This window comes from Squalius cephalus (assembly GCF_949319135.1).
Source record: "Squalius cephalus genome assembly, chromosome: 18".
In the NCBI taxonomy this organism is placed as follows: Eukaryota; Metazoa; Chordata; class Actinopteri; order Cypriniformes; family Leuciscidae; genus Squalius; species Squalius cephalus.
Window position 1 is genome coordinate 31,116,122 of NC_137139.1, and position 16,621 is coordinate 31,132,742.

The following is a 16,621-nucleotide window of genomic DNA, read 5'->3' on the forward strand; positions in this document are numbered from 1 at the left end:
TGTACTGGAAAACAAGACAAAAATACTGAGAAAAAATTTTTATTTTTATTTTTTTGTATTCCTTGAATGCAATGTAAGTCGCTTTGGATAAAAGCCTATACCAAATGCTTAAATGTGAATGTAATAATTTCAGATTTTAGAGGAGTGGCTGTGCAACTGTTTATTATCACAAACTTCATATTTGGACTTAAATGTGTTACTTCAGAAAATAATGTGCATTTCTCTGGTAAATTGTATGGTGGGTGAAGCAAAATTAGCAATATGGTAGCAATATTTAAGGCATGTATTTATACAGCGCTTTATATAACAAGAGTGTTTCTATTGTGATAAATAGGAAAATAACAGAATCAGTGTTGCAGACTTCATCAAATATGAGATCAATTAAAATTCTGCTGTAAAAAAGACAATAGTGTCATTATTTGTATTCACCTCGAGTCAGTTCAGTGTTGATTCAGTTCACTTCAATAACTGTAAATATCATCAATTAAGCAACGTTTGTTTTTTACAAAATGACAAACAGTCTGCAGTCAAGGTGAATTAATTCAGAGTTGGGCGACCTTTTTTCTTAAATATTTGAATTCTTTACAAAAAGGTTTCATTGATTAACATTAGTTAACTGTATTAGTTAACAATGAACAATACGATTTTTATTAACAAACGTTAACAAAGATTAATAAATGCTTTAAAAATATTGCTAGCTAATGCATTAACATATATTAATATAGTATTATATTTATATAGCTAATGCATTAACTAATGTTAGCAAATGAGACCTTATTGTAAAGTGTGTTATAAGGTTTTCCATTTTGTATTTTTTTTTTGTATTTTTTAATTATTTATTATTATTTTTATTTTTATTCAGATTAAAACAGTGAGCTGATAGTTTAAGCCCAGACAAATCTCTCATATTTGCGGTCAATCACCCCTTTTACCTTTTTATTATTTTCATCCCCTGGTTTGAATCATGGTAAACTGAAAGCAACGGTACTAATCCTGTGCATGTGTATTTGCTCAAACTACCCAGCGTTCATTCCTCCCTCTCTCTCTCTCTCTCTCTCTCTCTCAGACATTGATGAATGCCGCATGAACAACGGAGGGTGTGACCATGTGTGTAGAAACACGGTGGGCAGCTTCGAGTGCAGCTGCAAGAAAGGATACAAACTTCTGACCAATGAGAGGACGTGCCAAGGTACACTAGACAAGGAAAATGTTATGTCATTATGTTTGAAGCATAAACCTCAGTAAATGAAATGCGAAGAGGGTTTGCTCGACTCCTTCCCTGCTGCTGGTTTACTGCTCTCAGAGATACTGTGGACAGATTGTTTGTGATCCAGCAGGGTTTATGAGGTTTATGAGCTGGCGGTTAGTTTGGTCAGGAGAGCTTGGTGTTTAATACAGGAGGAATCCCTCAGAGAACATTTAAGGTGATACTATCCTGCCAGTCTTCATAAACTCACACCGCCGATCCCGAGTCCCCTCGCTGGTCTTTAAAATGTTCCTGTCGATAGACACTAATGCACACACCAGGCCTGGGAATATTTCTGGAAAAGATGGTTTGATGTCAGTCTATTCAGTTTCTCAATATAGACTCTCATTACAACATCAGTAACACCATTTCTAAGCCAAACACACTTCAGCCAACATCTCAGCATGATGAAAATGGCATTAATATTATTATAATATATTTAAATTAAATTAAAAAGCAATTAAAAATGATACATTATATATCAATTTTATATTATGTATCAGCCATGAAAGCAGTAAATTAAATTAAAAAGCAATTAAAAATGATATATTATGTATAATTTTTATATTATGAAAGCAGTTATTTTGCCATTGGCTGAAAAGAGCAGAAAAACAGCCAATGATCAGGGCCGATTATACCCTGTCAATCAAAAGGGGGCGGAAAAACTGCTACTCATACGGTGTGTGAAGACAACCTCTCTTGTGTTGAATTTAGGGCTGTCAAAGTTAACGACTCAATAACGCATTAACATTTAAAGATAGCGAGGTTAAACCAGGCTCTATTTGACCTTATGAATGGTTGTCAGGTCTGCAGTTTTTCCATACACCAAACATTATTTGTAGCGTGCCGTCCATCCAATAATCACTAAGAGATTTGTGACTTCTGATAAGAAACAAAGGCTGTGTCTCAATCAGCTCCTGACCTCTCAGTATATCGTGTACATAAATTCGGGCACTGGTAAGGACCCTGGTTTACTACACATTGGGACGGTGATTACTCATGGCCAGGGACATTAAATAAAATCATACATTTTGATTCTATCACTTAAAGCTGCAATCCGTAACTTTTTTGGGTTAAAAATTATCCAAAATAAATTTTTGAGCAAGTACATAACCAGCCAGTGTTCAAAACTCTCTGCTTGCCTCAGCTTGATTCTAAACGGTAAGCTTGTAATAATGTTTTTAGTTCCAGTGGTACTGGAGGAGCATGTCTTTGCATCATTACACCACATCTGTACACATAAAGAAGAGTCTCGGCTAGTAGGCTATGAGTGTGAGGATGTTGGTGGTGGAGATTTATAGCCTTTTCTCACAGCACTTGATATAATTAAACTTATCAATTTGATGGCGGATCCAGAAAGGTTCAAACGACAATCAGCAGTGACAACTGGAGATTCACCCGATGTAAAACGCAAAAGACTTCGGAGTGGCCACAGAAAAAAAGAGACTGCAACCGGCCCGTGCGAAAACAAGGATAAATATCGTAAAGGCATTAAATGTAGTCACGCAATGCTGACGTTGCTGACATTAACAATTTCAGAACAAAGTATAATTTGCACGGTTTGAGGTGATATGATAAGCGATAGTTAGATTTAATCAGTGCGATTTACGCATTAACACTTTTTTCCCCTTAGTTGGTCAGAAGAAAAGTGGATGTTACTTGTTCAGACGACATTAACCGGTGAAGATTCTTATGTTGGTCATACTTCCAAAAAGTAGAATCTGTGATTGCGAATGACTCCACACCGGCAGCGACTGACAGCCGCACATTCTCCTCAAAACATTGGATTCATCCGCGCTGTGCCGTGCCGAGGCACAACCCACGTAAAGCTGATAATTCCACGAATAACTGCAATTGCAGATTTCGAACAGAGATGGCGACAAAGAGGAAAAACTACGGACTCCAGCTTTAAAGTTAAACCATCTCCATGTGAGCTGATGTTCTCTTCTTGTTGTTTTTCCTGTTTCTCAGATTGGGTGGGTGTGGGAACGGCCTGTGCCCGTGTGCGGGTCTCTGCGGGGCAGGGAGGGCATCTCCTCCTGTCCGTTCAAATGCTATAACCATTGTTGTAAGGAATGTCAAGTGATAAAATTATCCATGACCTTTTGCCCTCATCTACAATAGCCTCCAGAACTGGGAGAAACAAGATTGTCTGGCATTTTCTAGGTTTATTTCTGTAGCTTTCATCACTATTATTTTTGCTCATACTAGGGTTAGAGGTTTGTTCAAATCACTTACTTTAAGTACTTTAAGTATGTAGTGCTTTATACTGTACAATAGAGATTGTTTCAAAGCAGCTTTATAGTGATAAACGGGAAGAGAATGATTAGTGATGCAAACACAATTCAATTCTGCTGTAAAGCAGCTCTACAGAAGACAATAGTGTCATTAATCATTCAGTGTTGATTAATTCAGTCCAATAACAGTGTCGATATTGCAAAATTCATCAATTATGAAACAAATAAAAAGCAGGCAATAGTGTTATCATTCATTTAGAGTTTAGCTCTCAGTGTCATTGGAGTCAAACTGATGGTATTATTGAATACTAAGTGTCTTAGTGTACATGTGACGCTTTGTGCATGAATTATTAATTGATGATCTATACAGCATTTAACAGTTCTAAGAAGATTTGATATTTGCACTGAATATATTTCCAGTAAACATATCTAGACATTCTTAAATCAAGTACTTGGAAAAAAAAGAAAGAAAATTAAGTGAGTTTATGCTTAAAACAAATATATACACCAATAAAGAAATATACTTAAAGTGAAAAAACAAGTTTATTTTTCTTAGTCCATTTGCAGATATTTTTTCTTGATACATTTTTCAGAAAACAAGACTTAATATCTTCTGTAATTTTGCTTCTCAAGTAACTGTGTCTTGATTTAAGGATGTTTAGATGGTTGTACTGGAAAACAGGGCAAAAACACTGAGGAAGAAAATCAGTTTTGCAGTGTAAAAGCTCTTGATGAATGGCAGAGCAGGGAAAAGAAAAAAGAAAATGTCATTGGCTGGGAGAATGTATAACCTGTTGAAAACAATCATTTTATCAGACCTTCAGCTACAAATCAGATTGCATAGTTGTCTATGTGCGTGTCGTTCGTGAGGAAACGAGTGGCTGAAAGGTGTAAACAGAATATGTGCTCTATCTCGGGATTAACAGCTTCGGTGTTCCCCTGCTGTCATCAACCCAAAGACCATCAGCGGGGACGGGACTTGTCCTTCAACACCTCTCAGAAAGCCTGGAGACATTCCTCGGTCGCTTAAGAGCTTTCTGATGTGTATTTAGGGGGAGGTGTTATCAGATCCCCAGTGTTCTTGAGGTGGGAGTTTGCTGATAAAGCCCCTCTCTGCGCTCTATAAACACACCAGCTGTCATTTTACTCTCACAATGCCATTGTTTCAGACTGCGAGATTAAGTGGGACCGGCATGCCTGTGTCTATAGGGGTGAATAAGTCAGAATATCTCATTTTTCTTGGTTTGCTATTGCCATTGCGTTGCTCAGACTTCACCACGTTTCCATTACCCTTTAAATTGCGCGTATTGAAATTGTGAATTGAACATACGGCAATGGAAACATGTAAATTTCGCAGAAACTCCCATATATTGCAAAAACATTTTTACGCTTGCATGAGGTGCTTTTTCAGGCAATTCGAAAAAGGAATATTTCATAAAGCTGCAATGGAAACAGTTTTTGTGCATTTACAGGTCATCTGGCGTACGTAACAGTCGATCATTCTTTAAAGATGGCGCGGTATGTTTGGACAGAAGACGAGACAGAGTTCTTTATTAAACTCATAAAAGACAAAAGTATTATGGGAATACTGGATTCTAAACAACAAAGAAATGCCACATTCATCAAGACCTTGAAGCAGATATGAGGGAGAAACAAGTATATGTGTCGCTCACAAGTATAAGGGTCTTTCCTGGCCATTAATGTTCGGATAACACGCCTACGTCTCCTTCGATTTAAAACACTGGCTGTACGGTAGCTGGGGTATACTTAAACCTACCAACATCTGTAGCCATCATTTTTGACTTATCGCAAGAAGAAAAAAATACTTTTTAGTCACATAACATTGGTTGATTGGAAATGGCGTTAGTTTAAAAAAAAATAAATATATATATATATGTTTTTAAAATAGTTTTTTATCGACATTTAGAAAATATCGCAAATGTTTTTTGTCCGAATCTGTTATGGATATGCGACTACTGTAAAATCGAACAGTAAAATTAATTAGTAAATTTCACTCAAAAAGTACTGAAAGTTCAATAATAGAAAAAAGTTAACATGAACTCAGTAATTGATTATATTAAGCTGAACTTAAACTGAATGAGTTGCGACAGATTTGTAGTTCCCAGCATGCTTTGCGTCAGACTGAGTAAGGAGAATACATTTTGAAATTAAGTGTTATTTAGTGTATTTTTGCACAAGAATAAAGGCCCTGACATACTTCTTTTCGCAAACAGCTTTACAGTATTAAACATGGAAAAACAATGTCAGTCAACTTCATTTTCTGCTATAAAGCGTCTCTCCAGTGTGCTCATGTTTTTACTCGCTGATGTCAGACCTTGACGGACTGAACAGAAGAAATAAATCAGAGTAGGTTTCCACGTCAAAGAAGGCGGAGCCTCAGAGTCGCGGACCAATGGTTTAAAAGCCGGAGCGAACTTCCTGAAAGTTTGCATTGACAAGCTGTTTCGAACTCAAATAACTAACTTCAAACAAACATCGTTTTAGCCTGATTTTGTTTCAAAATGACGTCACACCAGATTGTTCTTCGATTTTCCTTGAAGTATATCAGGGCCTTTAATTTAGGGATGTGATAGTCTCTTTGCTAGCTTACATTAGCACATGCAAGTCTGCTATTGGTTGCTAGTCAAAATATTTGACTTGATATAATGTTTATGCAATCAAATTTCGATGAGTTAGCTTAGTCAATATTTCAGTTAAATTGCAATTAATATTCTTGTGCAAAATCAAAATCAGCAGTTTTTCTAACTTAATCTTTGAGTTTGTTTACTTAAGAAACGTTTGATTTTTTTTTAACTGATTACCTCAAATATTTTGAGTTTTGCCAACTTATTAGGGTTTAAAGTGTTGTGGTTAGGACAGTGTTGGGCAGAGACATTTGATATTATTTGTCTAAATAATCGGACTTAAAACGATAATCTGGCTGATGATAAAACATGCAAAAATCCCACAGGATTGCATGAGGGAGAGACCTAAGCCATTTCTAAAGACCAAAATATCACCTGAGGATGCTGGACTCCTTTCACTTGGACCAGTAATAAGCCACCCTAAACACCCTAGCAACCACATAGCAACAAGACAAAAATACAGAGGAAGAAAATCATTTCATTGCAGTGCGTGGCATCATAGCCATGGGTTTGCATGGATGAGCAATAAGCACTCCCATTTTCTTCAGAAAATCTGGTTAATATTTCTAATATAACTAACCCCCCTCAATTATGCCCTTTCTTTTAGTTTTTCTAAGTGGTTTGTTCCTGGTATCCACAGTACAGAGAGCTGAAATGTGCCGATAAAAGAATATGAACATACACCTGCTGTCAGACTAACACCCAAACGCTCTAAAAATATGCTTTCTGGCATCTTAGAAACTGCCTGACCTTCAAAACAACTCCAAAAAAGAGTTTTTTATAAACATATGTATTTAACATCTGTTGTTTTAAATCTGATGCTCTGAAGCTGGCAAGATTATAATTGGGTAGTTGACGAATAACATGATCTTTTCATTCAGCAACCAATTTAAGGTGCTATAACTGGACATGGTGTCTTTTTTCCACTTTTTAGTCACATTTTAATGATGCTACCAAAGTCTGGACATGAAAAATGTTGTTTCAAATTGTTTTAGATGAAGTATACAGTAGCATGTCACACTTGCAATGCTTCCATCCACCTATTTTTATGCACATTTTTGGGATGTCGCATAAAAACAATGCTGGATAGAAACACCAAAATGTGCATAAATTCTAAAAATGCACATAAAAAATGTATACGCTTAATATAGGTGGATAATTTTTTTTATCTGATAAGACGACATGCTCATAAACTACCATGGAAACACAATTACTGAATAAATCATGACTTTGCCTCAGCAGAGGCTGTGATTGGATAACTGGACTAACCAGCGGACCAATCGCATTGCAGCATCTCGAATGTTGGTTTTGTTGTTTGGAAATGCTTGAGCTAAAGTCTGTCATCAGAATGATTTGGTTTAATTCCTCCCTGAAGCGTCTCACACGATTAAGTTCTCAAACACCAGCATCCGAACGCAAGAGATCATGACAGCGTTTATTGCGTCTCGTCTGCAGCTCTGAGACGCAACTCATTTTTGATGGAGGAATAAAGAGCCACAGTGGTTCCCCGATTGCTGCAACTCCTTTTTTATTACTGATTTGCTTTGGCGCCAATTTCCCAGGAAGTGACGGTTTTGTTTTCTTGAACACATGGGACGGAAACGCTGCTCTATTGCGATATTCCAATTTTGCTGAAATAAAATCGCAACTTTGGATGGAAACATAGATATTGATATTGCTTGACATGTCATTTCAACTGTGCAAATGCATAAAATAAACCTCTTAGGAGCCAATGCCAGTCAAAGGTGTTGTTTGGCTTCAGTTGCCTTTTTGAAAACAAGTGAAATCCAACTTTTTTACACTAAATCCAGGCAGTGTTGAGTCTCCTAATCATAAGAAGGATGTGGGGATATTTATTTTTGCCTGTGGAGTCTATAAAGTCCTTCAAAGTTATTCTCCAACTGAGCCGTTGAGTGATATCAGCCCCTCACATCCAATCCCAGAATTGATGTTCACCGAAGGCGAGAAACCCCAGCGCAGACTCCAGTGAAGTGATTTGTTAGATTGAACAAGGGTTTCTGGGGCGTGTATTGATTGTGTAACCTTCAGTCATGGAGCTGTGCTTTCTCAAGCCCTGACTGATGAAGCTGCTTCTTGGTAATACACTTTGAGGTACTTTAACTTGAGGACAATGTGGCCTGAACTGATCTGCCAAAACCAGAAAGGCTTGTTAACTCTTTCCCCACCAGCGTTTTTTGAAAAAAGTTGCCTACCAGCGCCAGCATTTTTGATCATTTTCACAAGAGTTTCATGGCCCCCAGAATATATTGTTTTATGAATATCTTAACATGCAATATATCAAAGAACAAAGCCTCTGCTTTTAGACAGGAACAACTTGTTTTATTCTAGCTTCATGCATTTGATCAACACTTGAAAGTGGGTAAGATTAATTTTAAAAAAATAAAAAAAAACATTTTGAGCAAAAAAGCTGAGAAAATTGTGTTTTTGTCTAAGACCACATCTGGATCAGATTCAGAATGATGATCCAGACATATATGGAGTAGATCGAGTCCATCAACACCCCCAAAGCTTCACAGTCGCTCGTCCTGGGTCAACTTTTTATTCTGTAACATTAGGCAGTTTTGATTTATATGCTGTTTAATGTTGATGATTGCGTTATTTTACATATGCATCTGCTTACATGTGCTATCACGTATGCTACAGGACTCTTTCAGACGATGTGTAATAGCGCACCCTACTGTATAACAGTGAAAACACAGAACGAAAACGGCGGGGAACGAGTTAATAAGCTTGACCTTGTTAACTCATTCACACACAACATTGCATCTTTATGGTGGTTGAGTTACATCCGGTTTAGATCATCTACTAAGATGAATCTAAAAAAAAATCTGTCAAAAATGGCATATATAAGAAAAATACAAATTGTAGATTTTTTACTATTTAATTGGTAAACTAATTTTGTTCTTGCTTAATGAGAATCTATGGAAGCTTGTTTCCGCCACGGAATAAAACATTCTAAAAGATAATTGCGACTTTTCATCTCACAACTGTGAGATATAAAATCAGAATTGCAGGAAATAAACTCACAGTTCTCACTTTTTCCGCAAATTCTGAGGAATAAAGGCAGTCTTTTTTTTTCTTAGAATTGGACGCGATTGCGAGTTTATATCTCGCAATTCTGACGTCTTTTCTCAGGATTGTGAGATATAAACTCACTTTAAAAAGTCCGTTTAATTCAGACTTTTTTCCTCAGAATTGCGGGTTTATATGTCACAATTCTGACTTAATATCTAGCAATTGCGTGTTATAAAGTCATAATTGCAAAGATTATTTGTCACAATTACGAATTTATAACACGCAATTGCGACTTTGTGTCACGCAATTCTGAGAAAAAAAGTCAGAATTGTGAGATAAAAAGTTGCAATTACCTATTCTGTGGCGGAAACAAGCTTCCACAAGAATCAGTGTTATCGTTAAAAAATATGCAATTTTGGGGTGAAATATGACCTGCACATTTTTTCGTGGGATTCACCCAGAAATAGATGAGGTGAACAGGGAACTTCGGCAGTAATGAGTGAAGTGGCAGTTAACAAAATCCAGAGACTAACCCGAAACAGTCTCAAGTTATGACAAATGCTGTGGGAGCGTTTAAGGGTAAATCATTTCCACATGTCCTGAGGAAATAAGGATGAGGGGTTTAAATACCTCGGCTCTAGCCAGGTAATGTGTGTTAATGAACAGCAGAGGGTTTATTAAGGCCTAATTGGGGATTACACTGAAATGATTGACGTCAGATGGAGTTGAGGGGAAGGACGCCACATGGTACTGTTCATCGTGGCTACCGCTACCGGTCTGATGTTTTCAGGGCTTCACAATTTTCCACACTAGTGTGAATTCAACAGTTATTTGAATAAAAGTGCTTGCGTTTGCTGTTTCTGCAGATATAGACGAGTGCTCTTTTGACCGGGCGTGTGACCACACATGTGTGAACTCACCTGGAAGTTTCCAGTGCTACTGCCACAAAGGTTACGTCCTCTACGGCGTGGCTCACTGCGGAGGTACGTGATGCATTGTGGGATTTTTTTCTGGAGAGTTTTGTGAGTTTCTGTGTTTCAAGAATATCTAAACATTCTTTAAAGGGTAACTCTCGCCAAAATGCAACCTAGGCTCTTTTTGTTAATCTACCCGAGGCAAACTTTGGTTTAAAAGCATAATTAGGATGGAAACGCCACTTTTAAGTTTGACCGTATTTTCGTTTTAGGTTAAATGCCGTGTGAATGGGAGTGCTTGGGGCACTTCTATGATAGCATCAAAAATCATTGTTTTTAAAACACTAAGAAGGTCCAACACAACATGAAACTTTGCTCGAAGTATCACCAGGGGCTCTACGCATGAACTCAAGCATTGAGAACATTGTTTGTGTACACAGAGTTTACTAAAAAGAAAGGTTTTGAACAACTCACTGTGTTTTCGTCCGCCGCCATTTTGTCAGTCAAAAATAGTCGATCTCCGTAACTGGGAGGAGAGTAAAGATGGAAAGCTCCTAAAGCTTAGTTCAATATAAATTCACGGATAATTTGTTGTTTTCTCGTTAGTGAAAATCAATATTGACCTTGTATTTGAAAAAGGATCCTCATATAAGAAGCAATACTAAAATTCAGAATGAGTCAGTTCATTCACATTCGGAGATCGACTATTTTTGACTGTCAAAATGCAGACACAGCTACAGTGAGTTGTTGAAAATCTTTCGAAGATACTTCGAGCAAAGCTTCATGTTGTGTCGAGCTTTCTTAGTGTTTTAAAAATAGTGATTTTTGATGCTATCATAGAAGTGCCCCATTCACTCCCAGTCACACGGCATTTTAACCTAAAACGAAAATACGGTCAAACTTAAAAGTGGTGTTTCCATTCTAATTATGCTTTTAAACGAAAGTTTGCCTCAGGTAGATTAACAAAAAGAGCCTAGGTTGCATTTTGGCTAGAGTTACCCTTTAATCATGATACATGTACTTGAGAAGCAAAATTACTTAAGATATTAAGTCTTGTTTTCTGATTTTTTTTCTTGTTTGAAGTGTAAAACTGCTTTTTGTTATCTAACATCATTTTGCTTCTAAAGTAAATGTATCTTGATTTAAGAACGTTTAGATATTTGTACTGGAAAACAAGACACAAATACTGAGGAAGAACATCATTTTCCCAGTGTAGAGAAACTTCTAATAGATAACTCATGTTGGTAGACTCACTAACTCTACCTTGGGCAAACACATCCAATGAAAACTGAGACTGTCCTGTATAAATGCTCTTTAGTTTCCTCGGGCAGCAGTCAGGACCCTGAACCAATCTTTAAAAGATGTTCAGAGCTTGGTGTAAGGCACTTAACTAGATTACTCAGCAAATAACATATATATTTGCAGGTTTATCTGTGAAATAACTGGTACTTACTACTTTTGGGTGGTCAGGATGAAGGTCTCTTGTACACTGCAAAAAAAGCAATTTTCTTCCTTAGTATTTTTGTCCTGTTTTCCAGTACACATATCTAAACATTCTTAAAGGGATAGTTCACCCTCAAATGAAAATGAAGTCGTCATTTACTTACCCTGGTGTTGTTCTAATGCAGTATGTCGTTCTTTCTTTTTTTCGGACCACAAAAGGGTAATTTAAAAAAAAAAAAAATATCCCGCTCGCGCTTGGGTATACGATAGGGTTTGGAGAAAAACAACCAGAAATTGAATGCAAGGAAAACCCTGACCTTGGCCGACATGTGTGTTCTTGAGACTCTATTAGGGCAGCAGTTCACTCCAACTCCCCCAGAAAATCAAGATTAATATACGCAACAGGAAATACGACACCTAGAAATCCCCAAAAAGTATCCATGTACTTAAAGGGATGTACTTGTACATCCATGTACTTCACCGATTAGCATTAAGCTTTGTATCAGTAGAAACCCGGAAGTATTTTGGAATGACCGTGCTTCCCTCCCTCATGTCCCCCTGAGACGAGAGATTTCTGTATTGTGTGTCTTTAAAAAACACTCAGATAACACAAAAATGGTCATTTAGCGTCATGATCATCAGAGGCTTGTTTGTCCAGAGGCGAGAGACTACAGCCAGTAGGAGGAGCTCGTTCCGCATGTCTTCAACCCGCCCATAGGGGGATCTCACGATAAAACGCCGTCTTTTCAGTTTCGAGTCAGCTAGTAGCCTATATCATTTCTCCCGATACTGCCCTCTGTAACCGGTAGGCGTGGCTTGGGAGTGTCCTCGTAGGGCAGCGAAGCAAGTGCATTCTGGGAGTCGTTGTCTTTCATCCACATTTTCTGGCTTTTCTCAGTCTAGAAGGCACCAACTTCTAAAATAATTTCACATTTCTACTACATAAATGACCCAATTTAAATACACATTCATCTTTCCAGCGGTGAAATATCCCTTTAACATAGTTAAATATCTCCAGACCATCACCCCATTTGTCTGATGACAGTCAGAATGACAGATGTGAACACGATAACTTTTTGTTGCGATGAACACAATGTACATATTAGGGCTGTCACTTTACATTCGAAAATCGATTGCACAATCGATCAGACCAACCAACACAAGTTTCGAAAACGAAAATAGGGAATCGATTTTAATGGCCTTCTCTCGGAGCGCATCCAGCTCGTCACGATACGCCCGCAGCGAACACGCGTCACACAGCGACTGCAGGCTCTGACACACACACATAACAGCAAATTATACTTCTGCATAATGGGTCTCTTTTTACTACAAAACTGTGAATTCTGCCGGTATTCAGACAGTCTCATGCATACAGACACAGATTCGGGCTATGGTCTACAATCGCCTTCGTAGGCGAAAGTTGTTTGACACCTCTAATGGTAAACACAGCCATGTTGAAGCCGGCAGTGATGTTTCTCACTGATGTTATGGCAGTCCACTCTGATTATTGTTTTTGGAGAACGTTGCACTCCTGTTTGTCATTGTGCACAAAACTTCACGCCAATAAATCATCAGGAATATTGCTGACTTGTGCGTCTCAAGCGCCCTCTTTACATTCGTCCTAATGCCTGTTAGTTGTCCGTGGATTTGCCCATATTTGCCGTTTAAAATGGAAACGTCTTTAGAAATGGAAAATCAATTTTACAATCGATTCAATGAACACTTATGTCTCAAAAATCAAACAGGATTTTTTCACAAAAGTGACAGCCCTAGTACATATTCACCTCAGAGTATGTGGATTGTATTTTATGTCGCGTTTTTGTTAATCTTGATTTCTCACAACTTGTGTGCTTTTTCTGGGCGAGTCGGAGTGAACTGTGACTTAAGGAAACAAGACTTAATATCTTAAGTCATTTTGCTTCTCAAGTAAATGTATCTTGATGTAAGAATTTTGCTGGAAATCATGGCAAAAAAATGCTAAGTGTACGAAAATATTTTTTTTGCAGGTGTAAATGACCAATTTCAGATAAAGCCAGTGTTAAATGGCATGCAGAATCAAACCGTGGCTATCATGTGAGGTGGTTTGCTCTTGTGTGTGACTCTGGGCTGCACCAGTGCACTTGTTTCAGGGTTGATTAAGCAGATGAGGACAGCTCATTTAGTGATATATGTGTCTTACTATTGTTGAGATGACCAGAAATAATGAATGTTTCACTCCGTTAGCTTCTAGATAACACCTAGATTAATGAAGCGCTCTCTTTTGTCTACAGAGAATGGTCCCATTGACGGCTTATCTGCTGGGAAATTGATGTTAAAGATTGCCATATTATGTCCTTTTTCAGTCTTGATTTTATTTTTAGGCTCTACTAGAATAGTATGCTTGAATGTTCAAAAACACATTATTTTTCCCATATTCTCAATTGACCGTTCGCAAAGACTACTTCCCCTTTAGTTACTGTCGCTATGTCCGACAACTGACTCCGCTCTCACGCCACACCATGTTCTCACGCAGTGAAAAATACATCGCGGAGAGAGGACACTTACAACACACTGACAGACAGAACAGACCAACTTACTTTTGATATGAAACAAAGTCTCAACTTTTAAATTTGGTCATTTTTTAACGAAATTTAAACAATAAATACTGTTTTGTGGCTCTTTAATGTGTCTGACAGATCGCTGTTGAGCCTCAGTTAAAGCTGCTTGTGAATCGATCATCTCTTCCTTCTAGTTCATTTATAGCATCAAATAAACATTAAAAAACATAAGAAGCAATGTTGTTTTAACCGCGGAAAGACGTCAATACACACCGTTTTTCAAGTTCAAATCCTCCAACTCTCCTGACTGCTTTGTCGGACAAAAATGGTGGATTCAGCGGATGGCAGATTATGATTGGTCAGATCGCCTGTCAATCAAACTCCCTGCGACGGGTCAATTGTTGCAGCTCCTCTCTTCCCAGTCTGTCAGTAACGCTCTGTTTAGTTCCTGTCTCTATGAAGCCCCTCCTTCTGAAAAGGACACTGTGCTCTGATTGGTAAGCTGGACTGGTGTGTTGTGATTGGTCAAGCACGAGTTTGTTTGAGAAATGTCCCGCCCCTTACCATAACCGCCAGTTTCAACACACTACTAACTAACTCAACCAGGCCCCGCCCCTTTATTATGCATATGAATTATTTAAATGAGGAATTTTTGTGACATGTTCGTTCCTGGAAGAAACTCAAGACTACAATGGAGGCGTTTCAGGGAGTTCAGAAACAGTGACACTGATATAGAGAAGAACTTTGTAACTTTGCTGAGCTTTTTCATGCTCAAACAGCAACATTACACAATAAAGAAAGTTGAACATGTTAAAAAGCACAATATGTCCCCTTTAAAGCTGCAACAGACTTTAGTTCAGAATTGATTGTTGCAGAGTTTACAGTAATAGTACACGATCAGTATAGTCTGGTTTTAGTCTTTCTCCATTCCAGTAGATGTGAGCTGGACTGGAAATGGCTGTCTGAGGGTGTTACCAAGAAGGCCACCTGCCCTAAAAGGGACTTTTTAGCTATAGAAGTGTCAGCCTAATGTTGATTTTCTCTTTCCTTGTCCCCCTTCCTCGATCTTTAAATTAATGACGGCTCGGGCTCCAGACAGGGAAAGGAAATGTGAAAGTGAAAGGTTTAGCCTGGAGCTGGTTCAAATCTGATGGGGAATAAGAGATCGACAAAGAGAAGGGAAACCAGACTAGCCTAGCAAGCAAGCTCTTTATTTCTTCAAGAAACTCTCACACTCCCACTTTTCAGAAAGCAAATCTGTTGAAACACACATTTTCTCTCTGACTCTGTTTCTAATACACTCGATTAAACTTTTTTCCTCTCATTTGCTTTTGGATCTCTGGGGATTTTTTTCGGCTGCTGGGATGTATTTTTTTACTGTAAAAAAAGTTTAGAGAGTTTATTAGAGTACGTTTTACAAGAAAACACTATTTCAGTTTTTCTACTTTAAAATGTCACTTTAATTCAAAGTTACATGCTGTTTCTTTGTAATTACTTTCTGTAAAGTAAGTTCTGAGTGAAAATTGTTTCTATACACCAATTTCTTTCTGTGAAAATTGCTAATGCAAACCTGTCATTTTTTTTTTTTTATCTTAGCCTTTAGTCCATAGGTGCATTCAATTCAAGTACTTATTATTAACCTTTGTTTAACCTTTATTATGCACTATTCTGTGAAGTTTTGTAGAGTAAAAAGTACTTTAAAAAGTGCACTTTAAATGTCTAGATGATGCTCTTAATTTACCCAAAAAAAAAATTATGGGATGTTACATACATATACGGTTGACGTCTACAAAGTGCATAGTTTAATTGATTTATAGTGAGTCATTTAGCACACAAGTCATGTCTGTTAGATCAGACCATATGCCTGTCTGTTTAGTCACACTGGAAATGGAAGGTCAAATGGAGTGCAATGCATTGTGGGATACTGTTTGTATTCTGCAGTTTATCCAGAGAGTCTGTGCATACAGTAAATCCAGTTGAATGCCCATATTTTCCTTTAAATCAATCAATCAATCAATCAATCAATCAATCAATCATTTTTTTGTAAAGTAAGAACAAAGATAGTCGATAATTGGGCTAAACAACATCAAATAAGTTCTGGCATTCAACAGCACTGTACATTCACCATACAGGGGGGAAAGTCATAACACAAATACATGTATTTAAATGCTTACATCCGCTTCATTTAGACTTTATTATAAGCCTTCTCAAAGAGATATGTTTTTAGTTTTTGCAATTCAGTCATTATTGTTCTAACAAATGGCCTTTATAACAAAGACCAGATATTTGTAATTGTTTTGTTTTATAGATATCGATGAGTGCAGCATTAACCGGGGCGGCTGTAAATTCGGATGCGTGAACACTCTGGGGAGTTACGAGTGTACCTGTCCTCCTGGATACAAGCTGCTCTGGAACAGGAAGGACTGTGTCGGTATGTGGACAAGAGTGCCACCTAGAGGCCATTCAGAAGCCACTAGGACATAACTGAACTCTTCTGGTTCAGATGCAAATGTGCAAAGAGTGCTTTCAGTTGTCATAAATATGTCAATTCTTTGTTTTTGCA

The 16,621-nt window shown here is 37.7% G+C and overlaps 1 protein-coding gene across 6 annotated transcripts in view; it reads left to right on the top strand.

Annotated features, from left to right (window-relative positions):
* scube3 (signal peptide, CUB domain, EGF-like 3) overlaps positions 1 to 16,621 on the top strand; it is a 119,897-nt gene that overhangs the window by 88,001 nt on the left and 15,275 nt on the right. For all 6 annotated transcript variants that reach the window (XM_079849359.1, XM_079849354.1, XM_079849356.1 and 3 more), the window contains 3 exons: positions 1,067 to 1,189; positions 10,031 to 10,147; positions 16,367 to 16,489. In XM_079849359.1, the coding sequence (XP_079705485.1) occupies positions 1,067 to 1,189; positions 10,031 to 10,147; positions 16,367 to 16,489 (363 nt within the window). The remainder of the gene's footprint in view (positions 1 to 1,066; positions 1,190 to 10,030; positions 10,148 to 16,366; positions 16,490 to 16,621) is intronic.